This window comes from Galeopterus variegatus, unplaced genomic scaffold (genome assembly GCF_000696425.1).
Source record: "Galeopterus variegatus unplaced genomic scaffold, G_variegatus-3.0.2 Scaffold365, whole genome shotgun sequence".
NCBI classification, from domain to species: Eukaryota; Metazoa; Chordata; class Mammalia; order Dermoptera; family Cynocephalidae; genus Galeopterus; species Galeopterus variegatus.
This window is the reverse complement of record NW_007726476.1, coordinates 487,383-507,223: the sequence shown is the minus strand read 5'-3', so window position 1 is coordinate 507,223 and position 19,841 is coordinate 487,383. Positions and strand designations below refer to the sequence as shown.

Sequence of the window (19,841 nt, the reverse complement as noted above, 5' to 3'; positions counted from 1 at the left end):
TTTTTTTCCCCTTTTTTTTTTTTTTTTTTTTTTTTTTTTTTTTTTGTCTTTTGTCTTTTTCCGTGTCCGGCCACGGATCGCAACCCTCAGTGTTGCCCCCGTACCGGACCGGGGACCGGCAACGGGATTGCAACCCTCGGCGCTGCCCCCGTGCCTCGCTCAGCCAGCGAGCGGGAACCGGTCCGTATATGGGATCCGAACCCTCGGGCAGGAGCACCGCCGCGCTTCCCAAGCGGCACACTTATCCAGTGCGCCACCGGGCCGGCCCCCCCATTTTCTAATTGGGTCTTTACTTTCTTGATGTTTAGTTGTTTGAGTGCCTTTTATATTTTGAATATCTGCCCTTTATCAGAAGTATGGTTTGCGAATATTTTTTCCCAGTCCTTGAGTTGTCTCTTCATGCTATTGTTTCCCTTGCTGTGCAGAATATTTTTAGTTTGACTCAATCCCATTCATCCAGTTTTGCTATTGTTGCATATGCTTTTGGGATAATATCTGTGTTAGTCTGTTTCTGTTGCTTATAACAAAATATTTGGAACTGTTTCATCTATAAAGAAAATGAAATTTATTGCTTCCCATTTCTGAGGCTGGGAAGTCCAAAGTCCAGGGAACACATCTGGTGAAGGCCTTGGTAGTGGCAGCAGTGACCCAGGTGACTCACATGGCAGAAAATGGCAGAGCAGAGAGAGACTAACCTCTCACGTGCTCTTCTTTTAAAGTGTTCAGAACCACACCCCTGATCACCATTATTAATCCATTCACTAGAGCATGGTCCTACAATCTAATCACCTCTTCAAGGCCCCACCTTTCAATTATCATAATAGGATTTCCCACCCTCAAAAGTTACAGTGGGAATTAAGCTTCTAATATATGAACTTTGGGGACACAATTCAGTCAATACACAGCAATATCCAAAACATCATTGCCCAGGCCAATGTCATGGAGCTATTCTCCTAGGTTTTCTTTGGGTAGTTTTACAGTTTCAGATGTTGCATTTAAATCTTTAATCCATTTTGAGTTGATTTTTATATATGGTGTGAGATAAGGGTCCAATTTCATTTTTCCACATGTGGATATCCAGTTTTCCCAGCACCAATTATTGAAGAGACTGTCATTTCCCCATTGTGTGTTCTTGGAACTTTTATCAAAAATCAATTCACCTAGGTTCTCTATCCTGTTCCATTGGTTGATCTGTCTGTTTTTATGCCAGTACCATGTTGTTTTGATTAATAAAACTGTGTACTATAGTTTGAAATCCAGTAGTGTGATGCCTCCAGGTTTGTTCTTTTCTGCTCAAGATTGCTTTGGCTATTTGGAGTCTTTCATGGTTCCACATGAATTTTAGAATTGATTTTTCTATTTCTGTGAAAAATTACATTGGAATTTTGATACGGGTTGCACTGAATCTGCAGATTACTTTGGATAGTATAGACATTTTAACAATATTCATTCTTTCAATCCATGAACGCAGGATATCTTCTCATTTATTTATGTCTTCATTTTTTTCATTAATGTTTTATAGTTTTTAGTATACAGATCTTTCACCTGCTTGGTTAAATTTGATTCTAGTAATTGTTTTTTATGCTATTGTAAATAGGTATGTTTTCTTAATTTGTTTCTCTAATAGTTTGTTGTTAGTGTATAGAAATGCTACTAATTTTTATGTTAATTTTGTATCCTGCAACTTTACTGAATTAGTTGGCTGGTTCTAACAGTCTTCTGGTAGAGTCTGTGGAGTTTTCTACATACAAGATCATGGCATCAGCAGAGACAGTTTCCGTCCTTCCTTTCTGATTTGGATGCGTTTATTTCTTTTTCTTGCCTAATTGCTCTGACTAGGACTTCCAATACTATGGTCAATAGAAGTGGTAATAGTGGACATCCTTGTAGTGTTCCTGATCTTAGAAGAAAAGTTTTCGGGCTGGCCCGGTGGCGCACTGGAGAGTGCGCCGCTTGGGAGCGCGGCGGCGCTCCCGCCGAGGGTTCGGATCCCACGTGGAGACCGGTCTGCTCACTGGTTGAGCACGGTGCGGGTGCGACACCGAGGGTTGCGATCCCGTTACCGGTCACGAAAAAAGACAAAAAGGAAAAAAAAAAAGAAGATTTTTGTCAAAAGAGAAATGTAGCTGTATGCTATTTGAGAGGTATAATAATGTGATAAAAAAAGTTATAAATAAAAGTACTAAAGATATTTCATGGAACTGCAAAACAAAAATAGTTTGAGAATAAAATTAAATGCCAAAGTCACTAAATAAAATTAAAAGTCATTTTAATTGATGAAAGATACATTCCCACTTGTATTACTTCAAAATATATAAAAAGTTGTTGTAAACATATTCCTCCTCAGCAGCAATGATAAATAAGAAAATATTAATAAAAATAGATATGTTTGCAATCATAACAAAATCAAATCAATGCTTCATTTTAAATATCCAAATAAATTCTAAATGAATTTAAGATTAATATGCTAAAAAGAATTAAGCTAGTTAAATATTAGAAAAAAATTAATAAAATGTAGTGTTGAGAGTTTCTAAAACATGATATCAGTGATAGAGAAATTATAAAGCAAAAGGCTGAATGATTTTACTATAAAGAAAGTTAAACCATAACAATATCAAAACATATATTGTTGGTACATATTAACTTTTGTCTTAAATAAAATTGTCTGGATATTTTTCATAAATCCTATCCTTTCTATTATAATTAATTTTAAAGTTAAATGCAGGACTTGACTGTTAAAATTCAGCTGGTGGTTTCAGCCCAGTATTCCATTTTGTAGAAATTATTTTAAATACAGATTTTGCCATCGATAGTATGAGCAATTCAAAGTTAATATGTGCCATCTAATAATTTAACATATTTTTACCATCCCAGGAACTCAATAGTCTCATTGGAAAAGTACAGATAATGTTAAAGAGGAATTTAAGGAATATGCCTTATGCATGGATTAAGGCTCTGTTAACTGTTTTGTTCCAAGCATATACCTAAATTAGAACAAAAAAAAATCAGAGATCTTAAAGGAAAATTCCCCTATAACCTTCTCGTGCTTGGTCATTAAATGTCTACAATCAATGGTTAGATATAAATAATATATATATATATATATATATATTTTTTTTTTTTTTTTTGATAATAGGTATGTAAGTCAAGGGGTTGAAGACTGGAACTACCAGATTTTTTCCATATGGGTGGTATCTCACCCAGGACAAGTGGTACTCACTGTGGTAAGTAAATGCTGTTTTGATGTATGAGGGTACTTCAAAAAGTTTATGGAAAAGTTCATGTTGTCTTTTAATTCTTTTTTCCATGAACTTTTCAAAGTACCTGCATGTGTATGTAAGTGTTTAGTTTGTGGCTGCATAGCCAAGAAAGCAAAGACTTGGAGAATAAATCATTGTGAAGAATACTAATATCTGTAGGTTACTTTGAAATGCATTAAAAAAATTAAGATGGACAAAGGTATAGATAAATATGTGGAAATGAAAATATAGCAAAATTTAATTGTGGAATATAGGTGATAGGTGTATAAGTATTCATTCACTATATAATTCCTTCATTTTTTTCTAGTTTTGAAAAATTTCATTACATAATGTTGAATGAAAATAAACCATAGATTATTTTCCTAGGAATATCACTATATTGCATTGTATTAGTTTTCTACTGCTGTCATTAAAAAGTTACTGCCAACTTGATGGCTTAAAACAACACAAATTTATTATCTTACAGTTCTGTAGGTTAGAATGCCAACACAAATCTCCCTGGGCTAAAATCAAGGTATAGCAGGGCTGTGTTCCTTTCTGAAGCTCTTGGGGAGAATCCATTTCCTTGCCTTTCCTAGAGGCCACCACCATGACTTGGCTCATGGCCCCTTCCTCAGTCTTCAAAGCCAGCACTGTTGCCTCTCTCTAACCATTCTTCTGTAGTAATATCTTCCTCTGTACACATGTAAAGAAAGTTCTCCAATTTTAAGGATGTATGTGATTACATCGGGCCCACTTGCTAATCCAGAATAATCCCTTCATCTCAAGACTCTCAATTTAATCACATCTGTGAAGTCCCTTTTGCCATGTAAGGAAATGTAATCACAGGTTCTGGGGATTAGGACATGGGTATCTTTTCAGGGAGCCATTATTCTGCCTATGATATGCATATTTGCTTAAGCTAATTATTGCTTTTCTGGAGCTAAAAGAGAAAGAGAAGGAAAACTAGGAAAGTGTGATGTGGAGAAAGCCAAAATTGGCAGTTCTTTTGAGAAGTAGTGGTTGAAGCCAGGAGAGTGGTGAGATTTCCCTTAGCAGGATGCATAGAATAAAAGAGGGATAAGGAAAGATCCCAAGGAATATTGACATGTAAGGAGTAGACAAAAGAAGGGGAAATGAAGAGCATGGTATGTCTTTCCACCTTTTCATGTCCTCTTTAATTTTTCCATAGGGTTTGTAGCTCTCATTGTAGAGATCCTCTTTATGGATTCCCCTCTTTTTTTATTTTTCTTTTTTTACTAGCATATTCATTATTACAAATAGTAGTTTTTCTTTATGCCCCTTACTCAACCTATGACTTTGCACCCACCTCCGCCTCCCTCCCCTCTGTCTCTAGTGTCCTTAGATTCGTTCTCTCCATCTGAAAGTTCAATGTATTATTGTGGTCTTTTCTTTCTTGCTTGCTTTTATCCTTCTTTCTTTCTTTCTTCTTTCTTAGCACCTGGTTATGAGTGCTATATTTCTCTTTCTATGTCTAGCTTATTTCATTTAACATAATTTTCTCCAGGCTTTTGTACCATTGTTACTGCCCCCAGGTTATTACTAAGTGATAATGGATTGAGAATACAAGATTTGGAAAGTATAAATGAATAAGGCCCCCACTAAGCATTAATCAAAATTCAATCTTTAACCTTCAAATGTGAACAAATGTGGAAGCTTTCTCTTCTACACATAGCCAAATGCACTCATACATACACATACCACATGTACTTCATGAAAACATCTGTTTTAATTTAAGATAAAATTTATGCTTCAATTACCATATATATGTCTTTTATTTTTCAGAGCCAGATCATGTTTTATAATGATTGTATCAAAAGTTTTGTGAGTTCTCATTCAAGAGAAGAGTTTGAGAAAGTCCGTGCTGGTGTGATATGTCATCTGGAAGAAGTTGCAGAGTTGGTAGTGCTGGATACTATTAACTCACGAACAAAAGCTGTACTAGGGGCATTGATTACCATTTATGTTCACTGCAGGGATATAGTGATAGACTTACTACTTAAAAATATCTTCAATGCAGAGGATTTTGAGTGGACAAGGTAGGTAGATCTAAATTATAATACTACATACAATAACTTCTCACAAACATATCTTTAGGTAAATTGATTCTCAACCTCAGACTTCCTCAAATTCAAGTTTTAATTTTGGGGGATTTACCAAAATTCTAAGCAAACTGTTCCAATTTGAATACCATATTCCTGTGCTTTCTTCTTTCTCTTTTCTACTATCCCTCCCCCTCATTTTTACTTCTTTCTGCTTTATCTTCCTGGCCCTGGTTACACGCTTCTGATAGTTGCAATTTCCCTTTTGCTATTCAACGAGAGGGCAAAAGTGTAGCGAGGGGTCTACCTGAAGCCTCTTCCTTCCACTGTGCTGTCAGTTCTGGAGCAGACTAGGTTGGGGAAGCAAATCAGAGAACATTTCCAGTCAGCTCCCTAACTCAGAACTCCCTTCCTCCTACCCAGAGTCAATTAGTAAAATATGAGAGTATAGAAAATTGGAGCCACTACCTTTGGTGAGAAGAGATCAACCATAAGATTCCTATAATAAATGTGAAGTTTCAAACTTTTGAATTAATTTTTTTCTTAAGCTTTTCTCTGCTCATAGAAAAACAAGTGTCCTGCCTATATCATTTAAGGTCTTTGATTCTCAAAAAAAGTTAATTTTTGAGAAATTCTGCAGAAATTTAAGCATAAATTTTCTTATTTTAGGTATGACAATCTCCTTTAAACTCTAGGGAAAATGGAGCAGAAAGAGGCTGATATATTTAACTGACACCACTGTTGACAATATTTTATCTGAATACGTTAATTTGTTATATATTCACATGTTCATTTTACTGCAAAAAATAACTGCATACTTTCTTCATATACCATATTTATAAACTATTACTCTGAAAAAAGTTTAATATATCATTATTAGTTTTTAGTAACTCCTTTTTTAAAAATGAAAAAGTAGAAGAGTATATATTGAAAAGTAAATTAGGAAAGAGAAGATTCTAGTAAGACTCTGTGAGTGTGTCTATGATTTAGGGTTCCAGTTCCCAAACTGTGTGCCAAGGTGCCCAAGGCACCACAGAGAACTCATGGGGGCACTGCAAGGTATTTAAAATTTTTGAGGGAATCACAGCATTAACCCAACATCTGTCAGACACCAAGCAAACTAGTAGCTTGAAAAAGTTCAAAGTCTGAGCATCAGATCATGCTACATACCTTTCAGTGGCTTGTTATTCCTGCAAAGCTAGGTTTTTGGCAGTTGCCCTAATAAAAAGCATGAAAATCAATGTGGCACAGGAAACAAGTCTGATAGTCTCTAGTCTGATCCCAAGGTCTGAGAAGTTGATGCACAATAGGCATACACATCCCATTAGTAAGTAACAGGTTATTTAAGAATGAAATAAAAAGATTTTTTCTTTTAATTTATTTGTGTAATTTTTAAAAAATTTTAAGACATTATTTTATTGTGGCCAAATATGCTTGACATAATTTTTACCATTTTAACCATTTTTAAGTATACAATTTTATGGCCTTAAGTACATTCACATTGTGCAACCATCACCATCATCCATCTCCAGAACTTTTTTGTCTTCCCCAGCTGAAACTTTGTACCTATTAAATACTAAGTCCCTATTCCCCACCACCAGCCCCTGGTACCACCATTCTGGTTTCTTTCTCTATGAATTTGACTACTCTAGGCACCACATGGAACTGTTATCATACACTATTTGTTTTCTTATGATTGGTTTATTCCACTTATCATAATGTCCTTGAGGTTCATGTGCTTTGTAGCATGTGTCAGAATTTCCTTCCTTTTTAAGCTGAATAATATTTCGTTGAATTTTTATACCACATTTTGTTTATTCACTCATCCATTGATGAGCACTTGTGTGATTTCCACATTTGGCTCTTGTGAATAATGCTACTATAAACATGGGTGTACAAATATCTCTTTGAGTTCCTGCTTTCATTTCTTTTGGGTACAACTCAGAAGTAGAATTACTGGATTATATGGTAATTCTATTTTAAATTTTTTGGAAAATCACCAAACCATTTTCTCCAGTTGCTGCACTATGTTAAATGCATGAGTTCCAGTCTCTACACAGCCAACACTAGTTATTAATTTTGTAATAACCTTCCTAATGGTGGGTAAAGGGCCACAAAAAATGATTACATTGTGTAATGATAAACATAGTAATTGTCCTGATTTTAGCATCAAATATTGCACACAGGTATTGATATTTCAGCATTATACCTCACAGATATGTACAATCAACAATGTTTCAACAATAAAATAAAATGCTCTCTAGAAAAGAAAAAAAGGGCCGGCCCGGTGGCGCACTGCTACAGTGCGCTGCTTGGGAGCACAGTGGCGCTCCCGCCGAGGGTTCGGATCCCACATACAGACCAGTTCCCGCTCACTGGCTGAGCGAGGTGCGGGCGCAACACCGAGGGTTGCGATCCCGTTGCCGGTCCCGGTCCGGTACGGGCGCGACACTGAGGGTTGCGATCCGTTGCCGGTCACGAAAAAAAAAAGACAAAAAGGAAAAAAAAAAAAGAAAAGAAAAGAAAAAAAAATTCCTAATGGGTATAAAGTGGCATCTCCTTGTGGTTTTGACTTGCACTTCCCTAATTATTAGTGATGTTGAACATCTTTTCATGTACTTATTGGTCATTTGTGTGTATTCGTTAGGGAAATGTCTATTCAAGTCCTTTGCCCATGTTTTAATTGTTTTTTGGGTTTTTTTTCAAACAACCTAGTGAGTCATTTAAGACAAAAATACTTTCTAAGGTATTATGGACCTAAAAATTAATAAAAGAAACTGTTAGACAGTTCTTTTAGCCTAGAGTCATAATGAAAAAATTATATAAGAGTATGGTAAACTGAGAAAGTTGGGAACCTCTGTTCTAGGGGAAGAATAATAGAAAGAATATAGCTCTTGAAATTGATATTCTGTTTAAATAATGATTTATCCCTTGAGTTATAAAACAAATGCTGATTCTTAGGATAAAAAATTCCAATTTTAAAAAATGAATCTCCTTCAACAATTACTTCTGTCTCTCATCTGAGACTTTGCAAGGTAGTATCTTATAACTTTTTCAATTTCCTTTATTTTTGATAGAAATTTTATTTTTTTAATTTACTCATTTTTAGGGATTTCTTTGTAATCTGCCCTGTCGTTTCTGAAAGGATTTAAAAGGGCTTATAAGGATATACAAACTGCTACAGGATAGCATAAATCAAAAGTGGAGAGAGAGAAGAAAGGCAGACAAAGGGGAAAACCAGTGCCTGTGAAGACCTTTAATAACTCTAGATTTTGAAATGATGTTGTGGCTGCCTTCACTTGTAATTCAAAATCAAAACAGCACTAAACTATTAAAAATGTGTAGAGATACTTTTCCTATGAAGATGTTTTGATGTTTTCTTTAAAATATCAAATGTAAAATTCTTTCCAAAAATATTCTTTAGTATTTCTTCATTGAGAGTGCCCAAATGTGTTTATTTTGACAACTAAGTCAGCACTGGTAGGGACATAAAACAGAGTCAAGAATGCATACTGTAAAGCTACAAATGAGTCATAAATTTAACTCAAAGCGTTGTAGAGGAGAAAATTTACGGTTACCTATGAAATTCACAGTGCTCGTAAGATAAGTACAAATGAATTTCTCCAAAGTTCACTTTTTTTGATACTTAGAACAAATAGCATTTCTCTCAGGTACCCTCATAATAAGGATCCAGATTATAATGAACAGTGTCTTCAATCACATTATTATTGGAAACCATAATAAATTTCACAGGGGTGATTCTTATCCTCCGTTTAGGCTGAAATCAGGCCAAAACAGCGTAAGTCAGTACAGCCGTTTGCCTCAGAGCAAAGAGTGCTCCTATTTTTGTAGTCTTCTGAGTTCTAATATTTCATATTTAACACAGTCATTGATGAATTTTACATTATTCTTCCCATTTTATTTTAATATTTTGATTTCTATTTGTTTTTTAATCAACGCTTTATTTTTAATCTTGATTGTTCCTGCATGTGAAAAAATAAAAATAATTTTACCCAAATAGTGTGAGCATTTAAAATATTGTTTTCAGACATCTGCAATATAAATGGAATGAAAAACAAAAGTTGTGCTATGTATCTCAAGGAGATGCCAGCTTTACTTATGGCTATGAGTACTTGGGCTGTACCCCAAGATTGGTCATTACACCTCTCACAGACCGATGCTGGCTAACTCTCACGGGAGCGCTGCGCTTGAATCTAGGAGGCTGTCCTGCTGGTCCAGCTGGTACGGGAAAAACTGAGACTGTCAAAGATCTAGCAAAAGTAAGAGTCTTCTATATCCAGAATAAAAACTTTTTTTTTCCTGTTAGACAAACTTTAATGGTATCTTAAATTTATACCATTCCTGCTATTAAGATGTTCATTGAATTGAACAAGCACATTCATTAATTCATACAATTTATCAGTTAATTTTTGAATGCCTATTATTTGCTGGGACTTGGGATCTCAGTAAGCCAACGTATTGCTTTGTATGACTTGGAATAGTAGTATACTAACTGACTGACACATGAATGATTAATATTACTGTGTGTGTGTGTGTGTGTGTGTGTGTGAGAGAGAGAGAGAGAGAGAGAGAAGTAGTAGTAACTGATTAAAGCAAAGGGTGTAGTTTATGACACTAGAATGTTTTTTCTTAGTTTATTTGCAAATTTGTGTAAAAACGTGACCTCAGCACTTCATGAACTAATCAGCTAAACCGTAACAGTATAAAAGTGTACTTTTAAAAGTTTGTGGAAAATTGGGCCGAGCCCGTGGCGCACTCGGGAGAGTGCAGCACTGGGAGCGCAGCAGCGCTCCCTCCGCAGGTTCGGATCTTATATAGGGATGACTGGTGCGCTCACAGCACTCACTGGCTGAGCGCGGTGCGGCCGGGCTCAAAAAGGACAAAAAAAAAAAGTTTGTGGAAAATGGAAATAAAAGGTAATACACATCTTTCCATGAAATTTTTGAAGACCCCTAATACATTTATACTATATTGAATTTTGTGAATTTCTAAATTTGATATCTAATTCATTTTATATTGCAAAAGTTTTCTCAAAAAAATAACATTACTCTGGCAGTTTTTTTTTTTTTTTCCTTTTTGTCTTTTTTCGTGACCGGTAATGGGATCGCAACCCACGGTGTCGCGCCCATACTGCGACTGGCAACGGAATCGCAACCCTCAGTGTCGCGCCCGCACCGCACTCAACCAGTGAGCGGACCGGTCTCTATATGGGATCCGAACCCTCGGCGGGAGCATCGCCACGCTCCCAAGCGCCGCACTCTACCGAGTGCACCACCAGGCCAGCCCTACTCTGGCAGTTTTAATGTATTTTGTGTCATAATTCAAGAAATATATTGAAATAATATTTTTGTTTCTTAGTCCTTAGGCAAACATTGTGTGGTCTTCAACTGTTTTGAGGATTTGGATTATAAGGTAAAGCTTAAACATATATACTCAGGAAAAAATATTGTATACGTAAAATGATTCATTGAGGAATAAAAAAACAAGAAAAATATTTATCTTAGAGAGACATGAAGTATTAACAGAACTATAAATGCTATTTATTCTTTTAAACTAATAGAACAGGATAGAAACCTAGAATGTAATAGAAACCTGAAACATACACTTTGCTTTTAGTTCAACTGAACTACTTCATAAGACAGTGTCAAGCTTTTTGACAGTAGGATTCTTGTCGAGCAAATTCTTATATGGAACATGAATATATAAAAATTAAGAGTGCTGCTTTACTAATATAAATTTATTTTAAGTCCTAGCCGTATACATTTATTTATTGAAAAGGTAATCATTAAGAACAATGAGGCTATTATGACTAACACAAAAATTTGAGAGTTTATATAGATGATGATTACAAGTGCGTGTCAGTCTTGTTTTGTTTTGGTTGCACGTTATCTAAAACATACCACATAACATTCTAAAACATCTGTTGTTAAAATTTAATGTGCCTCTGTTCCTGTCTGTTACACATTTACTCCAACTTTCAAAACAACGCAATTTGTTTTGCATGTTAAGTCCCAACCTTTTGCATTTTATTGCTGTCATTTTATTTGTCGTTCAAAGCACGTTACTTCTGATATTCTGCATTTCTAATTTGTGCTCATTTAGCACATTAAAAATATCAATAAACATAAGTAAACTAATTCAATTATTATTTTTAGTATACTTACCAAATAGAGTCTCTTGCCTCCTCTCCAGTGGGGCCTCTAGGGTAACGTGAGTTAGGCACTTGCATGCTGAGCAAGATAAATAATATTTCAGTGCAATATTTTTAAAAATCAGAATTGATGCCAAAAATTCCACGAAAAACAAAATATCAAAATTTTAAATAAAGACAAGATCTGATTCCTCCTACCCAGTGGGAGGAACCATCTTCTGTGTCCTTCCTGGTCTGAACGTCCTCCTTGAGGCTCTCAAGCCCTTTCTCATTCTGTCTTCCTTCCCTCTACATGACACATAGCAAAATCCATGGAGTTCAGGCACTCGTCAACCTGTACTCAGCCCACGGATGTTCTGACAGTGTCTTGTTTTTATTATTTTGTTTTAGTTGCTAATATTTGCAATCAATAGGTTTCAGTCCAGACTTTCAGCCTGTCACATAACACTGGAGTATCTGGCCAACATGGGCCTGCACCCAGGCAACACGCAGAAGCCAAGCAGCAACTGCCTGCTGTAGCTGGACCCGCTCCAGTCTGGCCCAGAATCTATCTTTTGACTCACATTGGGTATGGTTCACTCTTCTGCATCACCTACAAGCAAGCAGTTCACCACTAACTCCTAAGAATTCTCTGCCGCTTTCTTCAGGCACTTTCTGCCTGTCTGCTGCATGTTGTCCTAAAGGCTGCACCAGGGTGCGGCTCTGTGAGGTGGATAGCAGCTGCATTCTGCCCTGGGCCCTGCCTGCACGGTCCCTATATGCATCAGCTTGCTGCTGCATGCTCAACTTTTACGAGGAACAGGCAGAGGGAGTGGCTCTTCTAGAGTCTAAGCTGCTTCTGCCTTCAGCCCTGCAAAAATGCCTGCAGTCAGGGAACACAGAGGTGTTTGCTTACTGTGGGTAAAATGGGAAGAATATGTACAACTTAATATCCCAGTAAAATGTCGGACCTTTATAATAATTTCAGTAATCAATCTTTTTTTAAGGTAGTGAGAAAATTCTTCTTTGGACTTGTTCAGTCAGGAGCATGGTGTTGTTTCGATGAATTCAATGGAATGGATGAGGAAGTTCTCTCTGTCACTGCCTCACAGCTCCTGACAATTAAGGCTGCGAAGGACAACTATTCTGTCAGGTACATGTGGAATGCATTTATACCTTTTGAAGGAAATTCTGATACACTTTTACTGTTCAGTTATTATTGTTAAATACTTTTTCTACAATAAATGTTTGGATCTGGGTTTTTTGGTTTTTTGGTTTTTCTTTTAAAGCACATTCTGAAAGAAATGGCACATATGTTGAATATTTGCTTGGCAAATAATGTGAAAATATATATAACTCTAACTTTCAGGCCAACTTAGAGGTATCCAGACTCTTGCCCAAGTTTTGGAACAGTCTCCTGAGCTACCAGGAAACTGATGTAAATATATTCTAATTACTTTTATTCCTGTTTAAATTCTCTTATTACCTTTATATCTTAGGATATTGCATTTGAAGAAACCAAACAAAAGTTGTGGGTTTTTACTTTAATTCTACATCCTTTTCAAAAATAAAATCATACTGACCACACCCCTAAAGCTACCACTGTCACATTACTCTGAATTAAAGTGCATTTATTGAAAGACTCTGCAATAACAATATTTGTAAGTTAGGATTACTAATGGTTAGTAATACCAACAAAACTTTTTTTCTCTTCAGATAAATTCAGGAACTCATGTGATTTACTTTATGGACATAAAGGGTTTTGTGGATTTAAATTCTATGATAATCTAATTTGTATCTCAAGCTAATGGACACTAATTTGTGGCTTCATTCTCATGGATTTTGTTCAAACTGTTAAAGCAAATGTTACCAGGCCTCACAAGTCTGCAGATATAGCTAGGGGTCACAGAAACCCACATTTCACCAACTCTTCACTACACCTCAGCGTCTGCAAAGTTTTTCCCATTTATGTCCAGGGGGTCCCCAGCTTTTGTCCCAATTCTTATTCTTTTTTGATCACCCTCTTTCGGAATCAGTTGTTCAAGAAGTCACTACAGGATTTCTCCCCATTGTCTCTACCACTGATGCCAACGACAAGACACTGATGTCGATGACAAGACACTGATGTCCATGCCAAGGGTTCTAGGAATCAGTTGTTCAAGAAGTCACTACAGGATTTCTCCCCATTGTCTCTACCACTGATGCCACGACAAGACACTGATGTCGATGACAAGACACTGATGTCCATGCCAAGGGTTCTGTCTCACAGTGGTCCCAAAGTTTTTTAACTGAGGGCAGGAGACTTGGGAGGGGGGCTGTGTTCCATGCCAATGCAGGAACTCTGTGCTGTGCCCCACTCTGTGTTCTACTGTGTCATCCGGGCAGAGCTCTTTTATTCCTCAAAGTTCTTCTCAGGTTTCTTTCTCTGTATAAGTCAACTTGTGCAGATGGGTACCTTCCAGCCTCAAGTCCCACAAAGCTCTTTAGACATCTTTAGACATGATCAAATATATCTGAATCCCAACAGAGGTCACAGCTTTGGCTTAAAATGAGCCTTTTTCTTCTCCTCCTTCTCTTACTATTGTTTTTTCCAATGTGCTCTGCTTCGATTTAAATGTAACACAGCCTTAAGAAATTTCCCAAATTCACTTGTAGTTTTAGCATGCTTTGGCCTAGGAAAAACAGTTTTCCTAGTGATGAATATTGTAATGTCTTATAGGTTTGTACTGGAGGGAAAAGAAATTCGTATCAATATGTCCTGTGCAGTATTTATCACCATGAATCCTGGGTAAGTATCAGTCAATCTGGTGAGAGTGGACACAGACCAAAATCCTTTGTAAAAATCTTATCCACAGATGGAGTTGTTTGATATTGTATATCTATCATTCACCTTCCACCAACCCTCTGAACCCCTCCACTATCCACACCATGTATGAACAGCTACAACTTTGCACCTATCAGTCCAGATGATTTCACATCAAGATTCTGACCAAGGGGACTTTTCACTTCATGAATCCAAGAAAGAAAAGAAAAGAGAGAGGAAAGGTCAGCAGTTTGTCACAAAGAGGACACAGGCAGAAAAGCTGATGAGAGTGGCAGGGGGAATAAGAACATGGTGGTTACAGGAGTGGAGGTTGGGCAGGTTCAATAAATATGTGCTTGACTGCTGCAGTAGTCCAGGCAATCAGAGGAAACTGATGTGAGGTAAGTTGTGGGAGGAGACACAGGAAGAAAGTATGATAAACCAGGAAGCTCTACCAGATGAAAGGTACAATAAAAACCGTCTTGTCAACTAATTTTCAGATAAAGGTCATATAGTATATTATATTGTTCTTCGTTTGAAAAATTGAAAAGTGATTTTTTTGTTTTTCTTTTCTTCTTAAGATACAGACGTCAAGTAGAGCTCCCAGATAACTTAAAATGTCTGTTTCGCCCAGTGGCAATGATGGTGCCCCATTTTCAAATGATTGCTGAAATAATACTGTTTTCAGTTGGTTTCAAATCTGCAAAATCCCTCTCTAGAAAGCTAGCTAAACTGTACGAATTAGCTGGCAAACAATTATCACAACAGGTAAAGAACTGCTTTTCTTGTAATATTTAAAGGTGATTATATAAAAATAACTTTTAGTAAGACTTTGGTATTGGTCTAGAAATGACCTGAGATCATACTAAATAATGGAGCTGGAATTCGTATCAACACATCAAGTCCATATACCAACTTGGATATAAGGCAAAATGTAAAATCAATCAAGATTCCAAACCTTTCCTCCAAGACCTGAAGAGAGTGATCAAGCATCTGTTATTTTAAATTATGGACTGCTTTCTCTATGCAAGGAGGTTAACATCTAAAACAGTGGTTCTCAAACTTTACTGTGCATCAAAACAATTTGGAGGACATATTAAAACACAACATGCTGGGCCTCATCCCAAAGTTTCTGATTTTGTATGTCTGGTGTGGGGCTCGAGAATTTGCATTTCTAACAAGTTCTCAAGTGTTACCAGTTCTGCTGATCTGAGTATCACACTTTGATAATTACTTTTCTAGGATTTGCCAGTTTAATGATTATTTGTTTCTAACCCAAAATGGTTTATTTTGTATGTCTGGTGTGGGGCTCGAGAATTTGCATTTCTAACAAGTTCTCAAGTGTTACCAATTCTGCTGATCTGAGTATCACACTTTGATAATTACTTTTCTAGGATTTGCCAGTTTAATGATTATTTGTTTCTAACCCAAAATGGTTTGGACAACTAACCACATGTTCTCTATAGTATTCCCCTTTCAATATTTTTTCAATCTCTTTCCAATTCAGAGAAGATTTAATTCAGATACTGGTAGTTTTTAACACCTTTTATTAAACACTTTTAGAAGCACCAGTTTGGGAGAGAAATGAGGGTATTAGAAGAAGAATTGAGGGTTTCTTGGATTCATATCACTGTTTGCTTTCATTGCGTAGATGATCAGTAGTTTAACTATATACAGTATGCATTTATTTTTAAATTGTTCCATTTTTCCTTCAGAAACTTTAATAACTCAAATATTTTAATGTTTAACAGGATCATTATGATTTTGGCATAAGACCTCTGAAGACAGTTTTAATAATAGCTGCCAAGAAGAAATGGGAGTTCAAATGGTCAGTTGAATTTTGAAATGAATGTTAGGTTAAAAGGAGTTATATACCACTGGGAAAATAATTTGTTGAATTTCAAATAATGACAGGTTAAAATAGGGAGTCCTCAAAGTGTCACAGTAAAGTATGGTATAGATTATTTAAGAATATGAAAGAAGAGGAAGAAAAAATGCACGTAATCACTGAGAACCTTTCCCCAATAGAGCCTATTCTTTTAAAAACTATGCTTTACCTTCACATAATGAAAAATATGATGGAACAAAAGCCCCCACTTAGAAAAGCAATAACTTAATGAGAAATGTAAAACTTAGATGCATGGATCTATATGAAAAATGTGTAAAACCCATATCAAATGAGGAAAACTTTAAAACAGGATTGAAAGACAGAAATAAAATATAATACCCACGTTCGTAATATCATAAGATCTTAAAGGACTTAACATCATGGAGATTTAAGTGCTTTAATTGTTAATTTATGAATAGAAATGCAACGTCATTAAAAATACCAAAAGTGTTTTTGTTTGTTTTGAAGGCACTGATTCTAAACTTCACATGTAAAAATAAACGAGACTAGCTAGAAAAATATTTAAAAACAAGAGCAAAGGAGATATCTCGTTAAGTATTAAGACATTATAAAGCTTCAATAACTAAAGCATTGTAGGTACTGGCTCATGCATAGAAAGGTAAACTGCTGGGACAGAATAGAAAGTCTAGAAATAGGACTATATGCTTTGAGCATTTAGTATATTATAAATCCAGGGGCAAGAATAGACTTTTTAATGAATGGTGTGGGACAGCTATCTGGATGAAGATCAAGTTGGAACCATGGTCCACATCATTCACCAGGATAAACTCTAAAAGGATCAAATAATTTAAATGTAAAAAATTTAAAACATAGAAGTATTTGAAAAAACAAAATGTTCTTTATATCCTTGGAGTAGTACAGAAAAGATATTCAAAATTAAGACTCAAAATCCAGAAGCCATAAAAGAAAAGACTTTATAAATGGTCAAAAAATATGTTTTGTATAGTAAAAAGACAAATGATAAATTAGGAAAAAAGATATTCACAACTCATACTGCACATAGCTTGTTCCCTTAATGTATAAAGATTTCGTAGAAAATGGAGGAAAAAACAGACAGAAAAATGGGCAGAAGACATCAGCAAACAATTCTTAAAAAAATAAATATACGAAAATGCACTCAACCCCACTCATAATGAGAGAGAAATGAAAAATATTTTTCAGGCTATTATTTATTGTGTTACCTATAACAGTTTCTTTTCTCAACTATACAATACTATATTATTAGCTATTGTCACCCTCGGGTACCAGAACTTATTCTTCCTATCTGACTGTAACTTTGTAACTTTGTACCAATCTACCAGCATTTCCCTGAGATAAATGCAAAGTAGGATTACACTGAAATACTGTTTCTTAACTACCAGATGGGCAAAAATATAAAAGTTGGACAGAACTTTGTTGTTGAGGTATAGGGAAGCAGGCATTCTTTTTCATTACTGGTAAGAGTGGAAAGGGACAAGGATATACCTTTTGTATTGGTATGATTTGGGGCTATATCTTGCATCACCTATTAAGAAATTAAATGAAAAAATGATGAATATGTCACAAAAGGATATATCAATATAATACCATTTATATGAATTTTTAAAACAGAAAATGATATAAATTACTTACGAATGCATGCACATGTGTTAAAAAGAATAAAACGTTTCATGGGAAGGGCAAAGGACAGAGAATGAGACTATAATATTTTTCTTAAAAATAAAAGAACTAAGGCATATATTGAAAATTGACCTGTATATTATTTATGGCATGTAAATAGGTAACTTTTATGATATGTTTTATAATTTTTTTACGAATGCATGCACATGTGTTAAAAAGAATAAAACGTTTCATGGGAAGGGCAAAGGACAGAGGATGAGACTATAATATTTTTCTTAAAAATAAAAGAACTAAGGCATATATTAAAAATTGACCTGTATATTATTTATGGCATGTAAATAGGTAACTTTTATGATATGTTTTATAATTTTTTTAAAAACTTAAAGATAAATAGTACTTCTATGTGAAACCCAAGTGTAGCTCCCTTATGTCCCCAGCTCCTTCAGTCTTTCTTGTAGTCACCCAGTTCTTTACATAAATATTACAATAAAAGTTGTACTGCTCTCTTTTCAAAACAACTGATTAATTTTCTTCAAATTACAAAAAACTCAAAGTTCTCGTGGGCCCCCTTCCATTAGAGTTCTGTTCCCGTGTATGCCCAGTCTGTCTCATCACTGAAAGTAGCTCTCTTCTCTCCAGTCTATGCTGACTTAGCGTGACAGCCCCACTTCTCTGATTCCTCCAACGCACCTCACAAGCAGTTGACCAGATTATGGAGAAGATTGGGGAATTATTTTTATCAGAATAGAGCACAGCAAGCAACACAAAAATTAACTAAGCAATTTTGCTTTTTACAAGTCTTTTTGCCCTTTCTGCCACCAAAAATAACAGTTGTTCTTCTTGCCTCTTTCCTCTTCCCTTCTCTGTCCCTTCCTCTCCTCTCACTCCATCCCATTCTTCCTAAGGCTTTATCTCTTAGGCCTCCAAGAATACTACAAATTTATCTCATTTCCTTAGCATGGTAATTCAGCCCTCCCTTTTTTCTATTCCTCTTTCTAGATCATGTTGGGGGAACCTAATGTTAACACTCAAGTAGACTATCAAGGCATTTAAATTTTTTTTAAAAGGCAGTGTATTAGTTTCCTAGGGCTGCTACAACAAATTGTTATAAGCTTAGTGTCTTGAAACAACAGAAATGTATTTTCTCAGCCAGTTACCAGAAATAGCAGAGGCAGTGAGCAGTTCTGGTGCCAGCATCAGTGATGTACTGGTGCAACAGGCACAGCTGTCTGGATCCATTGATGGTGGTAGTCGTGTCTTCACAAGGCCAGTTCTGTAGCATGATTTTGGCCATTGTTCCCAGCTGCATAGCCTGCAAGCCTAGTTCTGGCCCTCCTAGAGATTTTTAATAAGTTGGTATGTTACTTTTCATTTTATATTAGCCTAAATTTGTTTTTGTTATTTGCAACTAAAAATCCCTGAATCAGTAACTCAGGAGTGCCACTACTCATTGGTCTAGACCAGTCAGGGCCCATCTCTGGAACTGGGGACCTGATTAATCCCAGCCAAACTACATGGCTGCTGTGCAGTGAGGGAGAGGAAGAGAGGACGTTGGAGTAGCTCTCCCTAAAACGGAGTATGAATGGTTTTTCTGGAAAACAGTATGGAGGTTTCTCAGACAACTTCAGATAGATCTTCCATACGATCCAGCAATCGCTCTTCTGGGTATATACCCAGAGGAATGGAAATCATCACGTCAAAGGGATACCTGCACCCCCATGTTCATCGCAGCTCTGTTTACAATAGCCAAGATATGGAACCACCCTAAATGTCCATTCATGGATGACTGGATAAGGAAACTGTGGTATACATACGCCATGGAATACTACTCTGCCATGAAAAAGAATGAAATACTCCCATCTGCAACAACATGGATGAACCTGGAGAAACTTATGTTGACTGAAATAAGCAAAGCACAGAGTGATGAATACTGCATGTGCTCAATCATATGTGGGAGCTAAGGGAGAAAAGAAGGAAGGAAAGAAAGTCCATAGTAGTGCAGTGGTCTTACAGAGGGAGGGAACATTCCTAGGGCTACAAAGTGGAGTGGGGGGGAGTTGGGGAAGGGGAGGGGGGT

The 19,841-nt window shown here is 36.1% G+C and overlaps 1 protein-coding gene across 1 annotated transcript in view; it reads left to right on the top strand.

Annotated features, from left to right (window-relative positions):
- Positions 1–19,841, top strand: part of DNAH14 (dynein, axonemal, heavy chain 14) — a 390,354-nt gene that overhangs the window by 159,069 nt on the left and 211,444 nt on the right. The window contains 7 exon segments of the mRNA XM_008567995.1: positions 5,021–5,299; positions 9,351–9,582; positions 10,682–10,735; positions 12,461–12,606; positions 14,173–14,241; positions 14,838–15,024; positions 16,008–16,084. Of these exon segments, the coding sequence (XP_008566217.1) occupies positions 5,021–5,299; positions 9,351–9,582; positions 10,682–10,735; positions 12,461–12,606; positions 14,173–14,241; positions 14,838–15,024; positions 16,008–16,084 (1,044 nt within the window).